Source organism: Aphanomyces invadans (assembly GCF_000520115.1).
Source record: "Aphanomyces invadans strain NJM9701 unplaced genomic scaffold supercont1.2, whole genome shotgun sequence".
NCBI classification, from domain to species: Eukaryota; Oomycota; class Saprolegniomycetes; order Saprolegniales; family Verrucalvaceae; genus Aphanomyces; species Aphanomyces invadans.
The window spans coordinates 2,075,748-2,088,614 of NW_008580147.1; the positions used below are offsets into that span (position 1 = coordinate 2,075,748).

Sequence of the window (12,867 nt, forward strand, 5' to 3'; positions counted from 1 at the left end):
GAATATCCTGGAGAAGTCGTTGTAGGAGGTCTTGTAGTAGTGGTTGGAGCTCGTGTAGAAGTGCATGGAGCTGGTGTAGTAGTTGGAGCACGAGTCGTGGTTGGAGTCGCGTATCCTTGGGCCGTCGTGGTGGGAGTTCGTGTTGTGGTCGCTGGAGACGGTGTGAAGGTTGTTGATCGAACTGTAGTCGTTGGGTTGGCGTAACTTGCCGTCGTAGTCGGTGGGGGCGTGCTGCTGTACGGTGCGTTCGGCTCGGCATGCGCCGAGGCGACCAGCCATGCTATCAGCACGAGGGTGGATTTCATGTCGAGGGGTGTATCCGCGAGGTCTGTTTGGCGAATGATCTGACTGCCGACGAGGATCTCAATCGTGTGAGCTGAAATGGGCTCGAAATTCGGCACCAATGACTGTGGCACCGAAACTTTTGGATCCAGTCAAACCCGTGCACGCATGATGAAACCGATTCGTTGTCGCCAGGATGTCAGCGCATGGTGATCTTGCATGCCGCCGCCTGTGTGGACATGGTCCGGTGCATATTCGTGTATATGATATGCATGCCACCATGCAAGTGGGCTCCTGCCTTGACAATTGACCGGGAATTCATCCGTCGCATGCATCACGCCTATAACGAGCCGTTCGGATCTCTTCTGCTCATGTTCAAAAGGTTTCACGTCCTTTGTTACATCATCAGCACGGCAAGGCAGTCTGACTTCCGCATCGTTTCACGACCTAGAGGACATCGGTAGATGCAGAGATTTTCTCCACTAAAGCGTGTCGGCTTCCAATCGGTCCGCGTTGGAAGATACGATTCGGTAGATTGCACAGCTACAACCCACGTGAACGTCCACAATACATCGCCCTGTCCATCCAGGTTGGCGAGCGGCGTTGCCCTCAACACCGACCTCTCCCTTGAGCAGCTTGCGTGCACAGCGACTGTCGAAACGTTGGGGTACAACAAGCACACGTGCCACCCCCCGCTCCATCGTGCAATGGCACGGCACAGTGAACACGCGAGGGCACGCCTGCCGCGTTGAGCGACCTGAACCTGCGACCGCTTCTCGCCCTTGCGGTGGTTACGGACGCATTCAAGATCACTCCAGTTTGGTTTCTTCGATCGCGCCCCACCGACAGACACCCCCATCCCTTACTTCCACGTTCTGAACTGGGTGAATTTTCGAACTCAAGAACAATTCCTCGACGAGCAGCGCTCGTCCGAGTGCTGCGAGAACATTCGAGCAACCCAACGCGACGTTGTCGCAGCTGCGACAAGGAATGTCCAGTTTCTCGTCGCTCGTGGATAACGAACGACGTGGTCGTCGGCGCGGGGTAGCAAGCGGAACTTTGAATTAATAATGCAATACTTTACACTGGTCACATCGTTGACGACGCCTCCTCGGTGTTTAGGCAAAGATCTTGCACACCGTTTCCATGACGGCGAACGTGATCCCTTGGCCTGGCGCGACGCGGGCCATGCGAGGAATCAATCCACGGTACAAAGCACCGACGCCTTCCTCCTTTGCCACGGTCTGGATGCACTGGACCATGCCTGTGTACTTGCCGGCTTCACCAACCTTGTTTGCTTGCGCCATCAAGCGCGTCTTGGCGACATCCACGGGGGTGTTGAAGACAGGACCCAACATACCAGCGACCATACCGGTCACCAATGCCTGGTGCGATGAAATCTTGTCGTCGCGGCTCAAGCCCCATAGGGCGCTCTTGAGCAAGTCGTACGACCCAAAGAGGAAACACTGGTTCAACCCTTGACGGGTCATGGTCGGCACGCAACCCTTCCACAGAGCGGCCGCGCCTTCTTCGCGGAAAATCGTCTGCGCAGCGTGGACGGGGCCATGGTACTTCAAGTTGGTCGATCCCTTTTGTTGCTGGAGGCGGGTCTTGACCACTTCGAACGGAGTCACGATGAAAATAGCTTCCGTGATGCCGGCACCAGCACCGGCCAAGAAGCCACGGAACGGAGTGACCTTGCCATCCTTGTCAGACAGCAACCCACGATAGAATTCGTTCGTCGAGAATCGCAACGAGTACTTGATCACCAAGTGCAACACGAAAGGAGTCAACCCCTTGTACAGGGCGGCCGCGCCTTCTTCCGCGACAATTTTGCGGGCCACGGTAATCGCCCCGTCTTTGCCGCCAGACAATTGGAGGCGGGTCTTGACAGTGTCCAAAGGCTGGAGCGTGCACGCTTCAACAAACCCACCGGCCATGCCGCCGAACGTCTTCAACGTCTTGGACACTTTGCGCTCTTCCGTCTTGGGCGCAGACGACGTCGAGAGTGATTTGGGGACGGCAGCTTCTACCGTGGCAGACATGGCGACGCGTGAAATTTGTGAATGACAGCGCTGTCGACGGAGGCAATCCGTCGCGACAAGCTGTTTCGTAGCCATTGAACTCGCCACGATTTGTAAACACAGCCGGAGCATCCGGATAATGCACTCGACTCAGATTGAGTATACAGGAGGGTGACCGAGCCGTGGCGTTCAAGCTGGAGTTATAATATCACATCGAAATCTGTGTATTTTTAATCCATTCCTCTTTCTGCATCCCTATTGGCGGAAACCATCTGCATTTAGCCAATCAAAAGCAACTATTTACCTTCATTCACGCCAATTGGCTAATACGATAGGAAAAACTTCCCATTGGCTACATCTGTCCTTCCTTCGCTATGACGACGGCGATGTGGTTGGACGTTTTATTCCATTACCGTGCGTTTAAACTGACACGTGGTGTTTAACGTAAGCCCATCACCTTCGTCAGATGGAACGGTCGGCATGCGACCGTTCATTGTCGTATCCGGAATGTGACAGGCGGATATCCATGGACGGGGAATCCACACAAACCCAAACGTCGACGTGACGACCGACAGGGAATGAACGAATGGTTTGAAGACGGGTTTGCGCTGCTCGCAGAATTCTATGAAGCACGTGTGCGGGAGAGAATGAAAGGCGACCCCGGTGCCAATGCGAGGAGAACATTCCTTGAATGTTGCGTTGAAAGTTCCTGTGCCCCAAACTACATTCCCAACTAAGTATGTTTATCGTGCTTGAACAATTCTTTCATGCCATCAATCTAACGTGCGACTGCGATGTCTCGTGTAGGCACGATGTGGAGAGCCCATTGCTCTCGCACTGACTGCATTCAGAAGTGGTTGTAAGGCCATCGCGATGGGCCCTTGAGGTAAGTTTAACCAGCTAACGTATGGGAAGTCAATGGAAATGATCCCTTGAGGAGCTCGAGGGATCATTTCCATTGACCTCCCATACGTTAGCTTTCATTTTTCTGCCTTTTATGGAGCTGCTAGCTGTCGTTGGGGCCTTGACAAGCAATACCAACGTCTGCATTGTTGTTGACTAGAAAAACTATTGCCAATGCGGATCGTTGAGCCACCAAAGTTGGATTTCAAAAACAAACTATGCGTTGTTGGCTTTTGGTTGCATGTGACATGAATTGAGCTTGGATGTGGTGCATGGCCTCGTGGTGCTCTCACAAGGCCAATTTTCACAAAAAGCAGACTCTTCTCTAGTTTAGTTGAGAATGCAGCATCTTCTAGCGGATCGCCTCTTTTGGTTTTGTAGGTTGGTTAATGCTCCAACGAGTTACGATCGCCTCCACCACATTGCCCTGGACAGCGAACGCCCCATGTATAAGTGCACAATCGGCCTATGTGAAATCTTGAAAGTTTTGTATTTTTTCCTCCGTGTTTCGGATACTTTCTCGCTTATCCGGATTTTGATCCGAAACATGCGCCAATCGAATGAGGCACTTGAATACCGTTCAACATGTTTGTCCTGTGCCGCGTAGCTGACGTGATCCAAGTGGCGCCCGAGCTCTTCTCGGCGGACTACTCGAGTGTCCTGATAGAAGAGATCGACCGAAAGTATGCGAACAAAGTGATTGCCGACGTCGGTCTGTGCATTACGCACTACGACTTCATTGAAATCGGGGACGCGTACGTTCATCCATCCGATGGCACTTCCCACACAGACGGTGCGCACCGTCCCTGTCTCCATGCTCCAACGTGATGGCACTTTGACGGGAACAACGTGACGACTAGTGATCTTTCGAATGGTTGTCTTTCGTCCGTTCATTGGGGAAATCCTAAAGGGGAAAATCATCAACTGCACGGAAGAACACATCCGAGGTACATCAGGCTGGAAATGTCATCACCTCATGTGTCCTCACTGGCATGCGTAGTGTCAATGGAGTTTATGCAGGACATCATCATCCCATCCTACGCCATGCAAAATCCGTCGTTCTTGTATGAAATTTTGATTATCCCCCTGACCTTGGACGATCTTACGAATGCCTCGTGTATCTTGCAGTGACAAGACAGAAAGGTTATGGGAGTGGAAGTTTCCTGGCCGCGAAGGTACGCCCTCTCCTTGTCAGCATAATGTTCTCACCAACTGCGCATACAGACGACCAAGACCCGTACTATATGTACCTGAATGAAGAGGTCAGATTTCGAGTGACCAACATCAACTTTACTCGAGTGCTCAAGACAGCAAATGGTCCCCCACCGCCGTCGCAATCGCCATCCTTGCCTGCTTACGTTCATGTGCTGTAGGCATGCAAGCAGTCACGGAGGCCGCAGACACCAAGCCCGATAAAAGCGAAAACCCGACGCGGCGCCGGTCGTCCAGCGTCGACCTATCGGACACGGACCCCAAACCCGCCGCTCTGCAAATCATCGTGCGGTACTTTGCAGATTCAGCATGGAAATTCATGAATATCGTTGTAGGGAACGATCGATGAAGACGGCCTCGGGTTGTCGTCGTGGTGGGTCGAGTCGTAGGTCCGACGACAGCCGTGAACAACACCGCGACCGAATGGATGGGGCATATTTTGCAACACGACGATATACGACTACTATTGCTACTTCACGTCCGACTACTTCTTTCGAATGACTGCTTCTAAGATCGTTCGCATAAACCGCGTGAGTTCGGACCGTTGAAAACTGAGCTCGTCCTACGTGCCCACTTTTGACAACGAAGAATTGTGTAAATATGTACCAAGAGAAAGTCGGGAACAAGCGGCGCTGCCTGCCGCTTCTGGTGGTCCACTTCTTCCATGGATGGACTGTACTCGAGTTGGTCCCGCGGGTTGGTTGGAATCGCCACGTTGAAGCTAAACTGCTTGGCATCCAGCGAGTCGATCGCCCGACACGACACCTCGACTTTGTCATCGCTGGAACTCTTCAAATTGATATGCAAGCTCGACAAGAGCTCGTAGATTCCCAACAACTACGTCAATAGACCACTTCATAACAAATGGAAATCCCCCCATGACGTTCTCCAACCTTGTTTGCCTGGACCAACTTGTGTGTCAAGTCGGTGGCCGTCCCTTCCAAACGCCTGACCTCAGCCGGAGACGGCGCTGTCGTGGACAGGTGCTTCGACCGCTCGAGCTCTAGTTCCCGCTCGAGGTTCTTGACGCGGTTGCGCAACGAATCGTTTTCAGCATGGATGATGGCATTTTCGTGCTTCAACGTCACGACCCTACACGATGTGTACCTGTCGGAGAGAGATTTAACAAATCGCCAGGCACGTACACTTCGGAATCGTTGGCCCCGATGTCAGTGCGTGCCTTGATACGCTCAATGTTTTCACGAACCTTGTCGTACTTTTCAACCTTCTTTGTCAGGTTTGCCACCTGTTGACGCAACTTCGTGTTGGCTTCGGCGTGCAACGCTTTGGCCTCTTTCGCCAGGCGATTCGACTCGGCCAGCAATTTCTCGGGTTCTGTCTGTCGCACATTCAGCAACGCCAAATAATCCTTTTGCAACTTTTTGAATGCCGCGTCGCGGTCCTTTTCCCCGTCGAATTGATTGAGGACTTTTTCCACGGTTTGCACAAACGCTCCGACAAGTTTGCTCGACTCTGCCTTTGTCTCGGACGCATGAGGCGATGCTTTCGCTTTCTGGTGCCGGTAGCTTTCACGTGGCGAAGGCGACGAAGGGTCGTGACCATCATGGTCCGCTTGTGATCGCTTGACTGAAGGCTGCTTGGAGGACCTGTCGTTGGCTGCACTCTTGTATTGTTTGGACACCACCTCAGAAGACGAAGAAGTTGTTGGTTTCCGTTTCTTGGTCACAGGATGCACATCTTTTGAATCAGGGCGCCTCTTGTCCTGGTCCCTTGATTTAAACCTTGCGTGGATCAGAGTGGATTCGATGTCCGATAGTTTTTCCTCGTCATCTTCCCGCTCCAATGCCCTGAAATTTCGCTCCGACGAAGATGATGTCGCTTTGACGAGCTTCCTCGATACAACAAAGTCATCGAGCGAGCCACTGCCGCTACTAGTTGGCAGCTCGTGTGGTCGCGTCGCCATCGTTGCTCCAAGAAGTCGTGGCAATGGAAATAATAGATGAAGTTCAAATTTGTTTACATCAAGGGATGAGGTAGCTACTACGCAGTATGTTCGCAACTATTTTGGAAAATGAATTATTTAAATGCCTTTCAGAAATTCAAGTACTAGTATCAAGATAACTTTGAACGGCCTGAACATCAATTGGCAGAAAAAATGCTTTTCCTGCTTGTTCTATTGTGATTGGCTGTTTTGATTTCAAATATCTTGCCGCTGATTGGAAGGTATTTTAAATTTTGTATTAACGTTACCTTGAAGCGCGGGACCTTGGGAAGGAATGGACGAAGGCGATGCTGTCCTGTTGGGTATCCCAGCCAAGGACGTCCGCGTTGACGAGACATGCCCGTACACAGCTAAGCTAGGGGGTATCCCTGTAAGTCCAGTCAAAGGCCGAAGCAATAATACACTGAGCAAGTAACTGCAGGCATGGTTTAATGCGGCCAACTCGATTCCCGACAGTCAACTCCACTGCCCACAATGCCACAATTCACTCTACTTGGTCGCTCAGGTAGCTTCGCTTTTCATCGCTGAATCGAAATCTCACTCCTCGGCGTCAGATCTACGCTCCTGTGACCACACCGCGCTCGCTGTACATTTTTGGATGCAATTCCGCCAAGTGTGTCACTGTCCCCAACAGGTAACTCGGGCACTTGACAATGCAAATACAACAACATGCATTTGCATTCGTTAGTTGGAGAGTGTTTCGATTTCAAGTCGACGACACGGAGCAAAGCAAACCTGCTGCGCCGGAGTCAACAACTACTCATTGTGTTGCGCCAAATTCCTCTACTTGGGGCCGTGGCGACTCGGATGATGACAGCGACGACGACAATTGGAGCAGCATTGGAGGCTCGACGTGGGGGTCGAATGTAACCACTGCTACATGCGACATCGATTTGGAAGCGTTGCTCAACGCACGCGACAATGCAATTGCTCAATCGACTAAACGAATGCAACCTCAGCAACCCTCGGCCACCAAGGCCGAAGTTCCTTCGACCGTCGCGGGCGAGGTTGACGAACCCATTGCGACGCGGCCCCACTTTGCCTCAATATTTTTGAATGTTGACGACGAGCCTGCCGTAAGTGGCACGGAGAAGTTCACCCATGAGACACAATTGCTCAATGCGTACTTGGCCGACGAAGAGAAAGAGAACGCGTCGGAAGTCGCGAGGTTGCGCAATATTCTCAAAAACAAGCCGTCTGACAGTCCGACGACAAGTGATGGCGGTGTCGGGGATCATGCTGAGTCGTACGAACGAACACCCCTTCGCGACAAGCTCTTCCTTCGCTTCCAGAAACGCGTCAAGCGAAGTCCAAGCCAGTGCTTGCGGTAACACATCTGCCTTTCTACCATCAAATTGAACTAACAATCATCTCGCCAGATACAATTACGGTGGCGAACCGCTGTGGCCATCGCCACCTCCAGCAAACCTTGTTGTCCCAAACTGCCAGTGCGGCGAAGCTCGTGTGTTTGAGTTGCAGGTACGCACGCCCGTTCGCTCCAGTCTGTCAGTACCACATTGTGTTGTAGCTCATGCCAGCTACCAATTACTTTTTGAAAGTCGAAAATTACGTTAAACCCGTCGACATGACGAGCCTGTCCCGAACGGACTCACCGCAGCCGGGGAAACGTGTCTTGGACGGTGGCATGGACTGGCAAACGATCGCGATCTACTCGTGTCCGGTGAGCTGTTCCTTCAGCCACGAAGAGTTTGCATACGTCATGCCACCTCTGGTGGATTAAAACCCAGTTCAAAAGCAACTGCTCTACCACCGATCGGCAAACAGCTTGATTCCACACACCAGAGTTAGCACCGCTCGAAAATCTTGTACAAGTTATTCAAGCACGCGATCGGAGTGACAGCGTCGTTCAAGCGATGAGGTGCCACAAACGAGTTAGCCTTGCAAGCTGGAAGCAGCACGTGTTCGACAACGTGTCGCGCTTTCGTGACATCCTCGGGGAACACAGTGTCGCTGTACCACTTGGCAAGTGTTGTGGTCACGCCGTGGAAGCACTCTTCTTCATCCTCCCAATTGATCTCATACAGGCGCAAGATGAATTCGGGAAGGGCGTGGAGCGGCGGCTCATGATTGAGGAGAATCTGTGGGATGCGTTTCAATTGACCCTGGAGACAACACAACTTGTAAATTGACATTGATGTGTTTGCATTGGAAGCGCACCTCAATATCGATGTGAAGTCCAAAGTATTCTGCCAGCATCGGGCCTTTCTCAGTCAACAATTTCGCGATCTCATTCGCGTGGACATCGTGCGGTCCATCGTCGTCCAAAAACCCATTGGACGGATTGTTGAGTGCACACAATGCCAGTTCTGTGATGGGAAGGGAGTTGTGAAGGGGAATCGTCGCAAGCGATCCAAACTGATGGAGTATGGTCTGGTACATGAGCAACTCAATTGTCGCCGCGTGGTTGACCAGGTATAGCTTAGTTTGGTGCTGAATCACGGATGACGTGTCGTCGACAATACCGACAAATGTGTGCTCGCGGAAGATCTACTCGGAAACCTTGACTTAAATGTTGCTTTCATTAATTTGAAGCGCACCTTTGTGAGTGCCCGGTCCGTTTTGGACGTCACGCGATGCAGCAACGTCACAACGCTTGTAAGATTCTTCGGGTCCAGTTCTACCATGATCACAAGACATGATTGCGACATTACATGACTGTATGAAGCACCTTCATCGTTCGAATCCACGTCAACGCCTTCCATGCGACCGATCTCTTCGCCGACAGAGGCGTTGTCTTGATCGTCTTCGACATTCAACATAGATTCTTGGGACATCAGGTACTTGTCTATCGTAGTCGTGGTGTGGTCTGTCCGAACGAGGCGTTGAGGTGCCTATTGACGTTTGTATATACTGACGATGTGACTTGTCAGCACACCTTGCTCGGGGCGTAGGATTTGGTCTTGGCCTTGGATAAGCTGATTTGCACTAATTTCGGTGTCGACGCGTCAAATGCTTTGTGCTTCTTCTTGGGAGTGTCCTCATCGATGTCCCTTCTGTCTTCGTCGTCTTCCGATGATGACGTGGATGAAATCGCTGCCGATTTCTCGCGCGCGCTCAAGTGCGACGCCATGATAGCTGTGACTGGCTGGACTGTGAACGTGCGCGATTGGTTCCCGCCTTGCAGAAGCGCGTTTAAGTGACTTGAGATCGCTTCCACCACAGCTTCCTCATGCAGGAAATGCACCTCGCGCTTGGTTGGATGCACATTCACGTCGACATGGTGTGGCGGAATCTCAATCGAAAGAAACACGAACGGATACGTGTGTTTGGGGAGGTACTGCGCGTAAGTGTACTCGCACGCTCGTCGCAGAGCTGGGCAGTCGACCAGCCTGTTGTTGATAAAAACGATGAATACGTTTTTCTTGGTACTACGGATCATTGCGTCAGTTGGACAATAACATGGGCGTCTGAGCTGGAAATCGCACTTGAAATTGGCATTGGAAACGTAACCTGAGGTCTTGAATGTCTCATCCGAGACAAGGGAGAAAGCCACCAAGTCTGTTGCAACGGAATATCCAAATACAGACTTGATCACGTCCAACTGAGTGCAGTTGTGGCCAATGTTGAGGTCACATGTGTTTTCTCGATGCTTCTTGCACACAAACGATGTGCCCTTTCCTCCGTACTGAATCGCGTACCGTTGCATCACATCTAGCACGCGATGGTACTGTTCCGACACGTTCTTAAGCGCTTGTTTTCGCGTACTCAGGTTGTAAAACATGTCTTCCACCTGGTAGATGAGGTGTGGTGTGGGTACTTGCAACGCATGCCGTTCAACATACCAGAATCTGCGTGCCTGTCTTGCCTGCACACGGAACAGGGTCTTTAGACCCACCTGGAGTCGTTGATACGAGTACGCCGTCACGATAATGAGCGCTACAGTCCGGTCTGTAAGAATGATGGAATCGTGAAGTGCTGTACCGGTAAGCACAAGGTTGATCCTTTGTCTTCGATGTAATCGTGACATGGGCGACGTGGGATACACTGGATAGGGCTTCTCCGCGGAATCCGTAAGAAGAAATCTCTTGCAGGTCCTCGTACTTGCGCAGCTTGCTTGTGGTGAACCGTTCGCACACGATGTCCAAGTCTTCTCGACGGATACCGCATCCGTCGTCTGTAATCTGGAGTAACTTCATCCCTCCCTGTCCCGCCACAACACTGATTTGCTTGGCACCAGCATCGAGGCTATTCTCTAGAAGCTCTTTGAGTGCGCTGGCGGGTCGATGGACCACTTCCCCCGCCGCGATCTTGTCCACGACGCACTGGTCGAGGCGGACTATTCGCCCGGCCATTTCTTTTTCAAGATGAAGTTGGCGCGCACGAAATTATCCGGTCAATAATCCTTATCCGAATGCTAAAAATAAAATAAACGTGAAGAGTAACTCGAAATTGGGTCGAGCGCCATGAACGAGAACAATGCGGTGGGTGAGTATACTGTTGAGGTAAGGACCCCACGAGGCACCTCTTCGTCAACTCCATCGTACTCCATCATAGTATGTCTTCCACGAGTGTGGCGATCTCGGCATGTGTCTTAAGTTTCCAACCAACGGCGACGTAATTGTTCAAAAACTCGAACCTGTCATCGGTACACCCAATGACATTGTAACTCACACGGTCAACCTCTTGCGGCAACAGGTCTTGCCGAGCGTTCTTGCCCCAATTTGCAAGAAGGCGACGTGTTGGTGTCAATAGTACGTCCGTTGCCACCACACAAAACTGATTGCTGTAGTAGAACGATACGCCGACGACCGACATGGCATTCTCTGACGTGATGAAGCATCTTCGCGATACTCTTGCCGCGTCGTCCGCAAAAGGCTTGAAGACGTCATTGACGTTCGTTCCAGTGGAGGGGTCGTTTGACACTGCAGAGAAGGCTGTCGAGAACTGGCGACGACAGGAACAAAGCTTCAAGGACGACGGGGAATTCGAAGTGGACTTTCCACCGTCACAACCACTCGGATTTCGTTTGACGGAGAGCTATATCATGGCAAAACCACTATGTCTCGAGTCGACATCGCTGTCCGAGCTTACTCCGCTTTTGCATCACGCGATTGTTCAAGTCAACGACCATCTCGTGCTCGGGGCGCCATTCCAAGACGTACTACAATTACTACAGGATGCAGCCTCCTTCCCCAAACAGATTTGGTTTTGGAAACTCGCTCCAGGCCATGACAGGGTGTACAAGGTCGTGACCATTGCAAGCGCCGCCCTGCTCCAGACCATGCAGTTATCGCCCGTCGACTTGATGTTCGAAGTGCCTATCGTGCATTCAATCTTACCCACACCACGATCCAAGTTGCCCGTCACCGCGCCGCCGTCGCATTTTCTTTGCCAACCGCCCATTCGCAACGACGGGATACGAAAGGAGCAATACTTAATGGCCATCAACGGCATATCCACGCTGACCGTGCCCAACGCCGACAACACCGCGTCCGCCGAGTCGTCTGTTTCGATGCTGCATCGTGTGATGGAATCATCATTGCATCTTCCTCGGCGTCTCTCCTTTCGAGACATTGAGCTGTACAAAAGCGAATTCCAATCCAAGCGACCTTTGTCCCCGTGGAGACGTACTGTCCGCAGCACAGAGTCCTCTAGCGCACCCCGCGGCCCACTAGCAGATGCTGTGACGATACAAGTTGTGTCCAAGCCATTTTCAGCCCTCGTCACAGAGAATGCAACCTCAATACCACATGTCGACCCGACCATCGAGCCTGTTCGACGCAAGTGGCAGCATGGGAAGAGTCGTTGTGTGGAGATTTCACCGTCAACAGGTCCACTCGGCCTCCAGCTCGAGACGGACTTTTCATCCAAGTTCACAGTGTTCAAGCGCTACGTTCGGTGCGTTGGTTTGCTGGATGGTCCTGCTCTTGCTCACGTCATCCTAGCACAAACACCGTGAAGAGAAAAACGATATGTGTTGGCGACCGCATCTTGTTTGTCAATGGAGTTCCCGTGAAAGATATACCAAAGGAAAAACTGGAGCAGCTCATCAAGGGCCACGCCGAGCCCCGGTATCTAAACGCGGTTCTCGTCGTGGTGACTTCACAACCTCCGCAGGAAATTCACTGTCGGACGAACGAAAACGTCGCCGAAAGGCCCATGGAGCGCCATCTCGTCGTGGATTCACCACTTGCGATCGACACCACAAATACGGCATTTTCACCCCATTCAATGACAAAGGCTCGGTACAAACTCAATTCATGGTGGACTCGATCGCCACAGAACGGAGCCCATACCACCCATGTTTTCCAACGATTGCAAACACATCCACGTCAGCACTTGTGTCGGACTCAACCCTTCGTCTAGGCGGCACTTCTCGCTGCTAACGCGACAGTCCGCACCTTCTGCACTGCATCAAGCGCTAACTTGCAAAGAATTCGCCTTCTTCACACACTTTCCAGCTACTGTGTCGACTGTCTGCAGCATGCACATGCTGACGTGCCGACCGCCGCACAGAAACCA

At 51.9% G+C, this 12,867-nt stretch overlaps 7 protein-coding genes across 11 annotated transcripts; 3 read left to right on the forward strand and 4 right to left on the reverse strand.

Moving 5' to 3' along the window:
* Positions 1-619: 619 nt before the first annotated feature.
* Positions 620-1,162, reverse strand: H310_01460 (hypothetical protein). Its single transcript, XM_008864565.1, has one exon. The coding sequence runs from the start codon at positions 1,139-1,141 to the stop codon at positions 680-682; it is 462 nt and encodes a 153-aa protein (XP_008862787.1). The 5' UTR covers positions 1,142-1,162; the 3' UTR covers positions 620-679.
* A 160-nt stretch (positions 1,163-1,322) lies between these two features.
* Positions 1,323-2,365, reverse strand: H310_01461 (hypothetical protein). Its single transcript, XM_008864566.1, has one exon. It carries the CDS (start codon positions 2,325-2,327, stop codon positions 1,401-1,403), a length of 927 nt encoding a protein of 308 aa, XP_008862788.1. The 5' UTR covers positions 2,328-2,365; the 3' UTR covers positions 1,323-1,400.
* A 1,420-nt stretch (positions 2,366-3,785) lies between these two features.
* H310_01462 lies at positions 3,786-5,313 on the forward strand. Of its 2 annotated transcripts, XM_008864567.1 has the most exons (7): positions 3,786-4,002; positions 4,070-4,156; positions 4,210-4,273; positions 4,338-4,384; positions 4,434-4,526; positions 4,583-4,707; positions 4,757-5,313. In XM_008864567.1, exons 1-7 carry the CDS (start codon positions 3,795-3,797, stop codon positions 4,808-4,810), a joined length of 678 nt encoding a protein of 225 aa, XP_008862789.1. In that variant the 5' UTR covers positions 3,786-3,794; the 3' UTR covers positions 4,811-5,313. The 2 variants fall into 2 exon arrangements, with proteins under 2 accessions (XP_008862789.1, XP_008862790.1); XM_008864568.1 differs by having other exon boundaries at positions 4,434-4,707.
* Positions 4,719-6,373, reverse strand: H310_01463. Of its 2 annotated transcripts, XM_008864570.1 has the most exons (4): positions 5,567-6,373; positions 5,315-5,513; positions 5,028-5,258; positions 4,719-4,983 (listed from the first exon to the last, which is right to left on the reverse strand). In XM_008864570.1, the coding sequence occupies exons 1-4, from the start codon at positions 6,343-6,345 to the stop codon at positions 4,906-4,908; spliced, it is 1,287 nt and encodes a 428-aa protein (XP_008862792.1). In that variant the 5' UTR covers positions 6,346-6,373; the 3' UTR covers positions 4,719-4,905. The 2 variants fall into 2 exon arrangements, with proteins under 2 accessions (XP_008862792.1, XP_008862791.1); XM_008864569.1 differs by having other exon boundaries at positions 4,719-5,258.
* A 254-nt stretch (positions 6,374-6,627) lies between these two features.
* Positions 6,628-8,518, forward strand: H310_01464. Of its 2 annotated transcripts, XM_008864571.1 has the most exons (6): positions 6,628-6,754; positions 6,806-6,889; positions 6,939-7,018; positions 7,073-7,711; positions 7,764-7,863; positions 7,913-8,518. In XM_008864571.1, the coding sequence occupies exons 1-6, from the start codon at positions 6,659-6,661 to the stop codon at positions 8,123-8,125; spliced, it is 1,212 nt and encodes a 403-aa protein (XP_008862793.1). In that variant the 5' UTR covers positions 6,628-6,658; the 3' UTR covers positions 8,126-8,518. The 2 variants fall into 2 exon arrangements, with proteins under 2 accessions (XP_008862793.1, XP_008862794.1); XM_008864572.1 differs by having other exon boundaries at positions 7,764-8,518.
* Positions 7,854-10,697, reverse strand: H310_01465 (the record flags this gene model as incomplete). Of its 2 annotated transcripts, XM_008864574.1 has the most annotated exons (9): positions 7,854-8,052; positions 8,102-8,507; positions 8,563-8,892; positions 8,943-9,022; positions 9,074-9,236; positions 9,281-9,773; positions 9,831-10,135; positions 10,188-10,281; positions 10,327-10,697. In XM_008864574.1, the coding sequence occupies 8 exons, from the start codon at positions 10,695-10,697 to the stop codon at positions 8,190-8,192; spliced, it is 2,154 nt and encodes a 717-aa protein (XP_008862796.1). In that variant the 3' UTR covers positions 7,854-8,052; positions 8,102-8,189. The 2 variants fall into 2 exon arrangements, with proteins under 2 accessions (XP_008862796.1, XP_008862795.1); XM_008864573.1 differs by having other exon boundaries at positions 7,854-8,507.
* Positions 10,698-10,787: 90 nt separating this feature from the next.
* Positions 10,788-12,804, forward strand: H310_01466 (hypothetical protein). The gene is made up of 6 exons (XM_008864575.1): positions 10,788-10,847; positions 10,900-10,990; positions 11,041-11,096; positions 11,138-12,243; positions 12,291-12,416; positions 12,463-12,804. The coding sequence occupies exons 1-6, from the start codon at positions 10,809-10,811 to the stop codon at positions 12,578-12,580; spliced, it is 1,536 nt and encodes a 511-aa protein (XP_008862797.1). The 5' UTR covers positions 10,788-10,808; the 3' UTR covers positions 12,581-12,804.
* The last annotated feature ends 63 nt before the right edge of the window (positions 12,805-12,867 follow it).

Excerpts from the sequence above, each read along its gene's own strand:
- H310_01462 (XM_008864567.1), top strand. The coding sequence starts at position 3,795 with ATGTTTGTCCTGTGCCGCGTAGCTGACGTGATCCAAGTGGCGCCCGAG. Across the intron at positions 4,274-4,337 it reads ATGCAAAATCCGTCGTTCTT|TGACAAGACAGAAAGGTTAT; the intron begins GTATGAAATTTT and ends TGTATCTTGCAG. Across the intron at positions 4,708-4,756 it reads CCGCCGCTCTGCAAATCATC|GGAACGATCGATGAAGACGG; the intron begins GTGCGGTACTTT and ends ATATCGTTGTAG.
- H310_01460 (XM_008864565.1), bottom strand. The coding sequence starts at position 1,141 with ATGGGGGTGTCTGTCGGTGGGGCGCGATCGAAGAAACCAAACTGGAGT.
- H310_01466 (XM_008864575.1), top strand. The coding sequence starts at position 10,809 with ATGAACGAGAACAATGCGGTGGGTGAGTATACTGTTGAG. Across the intron at positions 12,244-12,290 it reads GTGTTCAAGCGCTACGTTCG|CACAAACACCGTGAAGAGAA; the intron begins GTGCGTTGGTTT and ends ACGTCATCCTAG. Across the intron at positions 12,417-12,462 it reads AAGGGCCACGCCGAGCCCCG|GAAATTCACTGTCGGACGAA; the intron begins GTATCTAAACGC and ends CAACCTCCGCAG.
- H310_01463 (XM_008864569.1), bottom strand. The coding sequence starts at position 6,345 with ATGGCGACGCGACCACACGAGCTGCCAACTAGTAGCGGCAGTGGCTCG. Across the intron at positions 5,514-5,566 it reads GGGGCCAACGATTCCGAAGT|GGTCGTGACGTTGAAGCACG; the intron begins GTACGTGCCTGG and ends CACATCGTGTAG. Across the intron at positions 5,259-5,314 it reads AGTTGGTCCAGGCAAACAAG|TTGTTGGGAATCTACGAGCT; the intron begins GTTGGAGAACGT and ends CTATTGACGTAG.
- H310_01464 (XM_008864571.1), top strand. The coding sequence starts at position 6,659 with ATGGACGAAGGCGATGCTGTCCTGTTGGGTATCCCAGCCAAGGACGTC. Across the intron at positions 6,755-6,805 it reads CTAAGCTAGGGGGTATCCCT|GCATGGTTTAATGCGGCCAA; the intron begins GTAAGTCCAGTC and ends AAGTAACTGCAG. Across the intron at positions 7,864-7,912 it reads CTCGTGTGTTTGAGTTGCAG|CTCATGCCAGCTACCAATTA; the intron begins GTACGCACGCCC and ends ATTGTGTTGTAG.
- H310_01461 (XM_008864566.1), bottom strand. The coding sequence starts at position 2,327 with ATGTCTGCCACGGTAGAAGCTGCCGTCCCCAAATCACTCTCGACGTCG.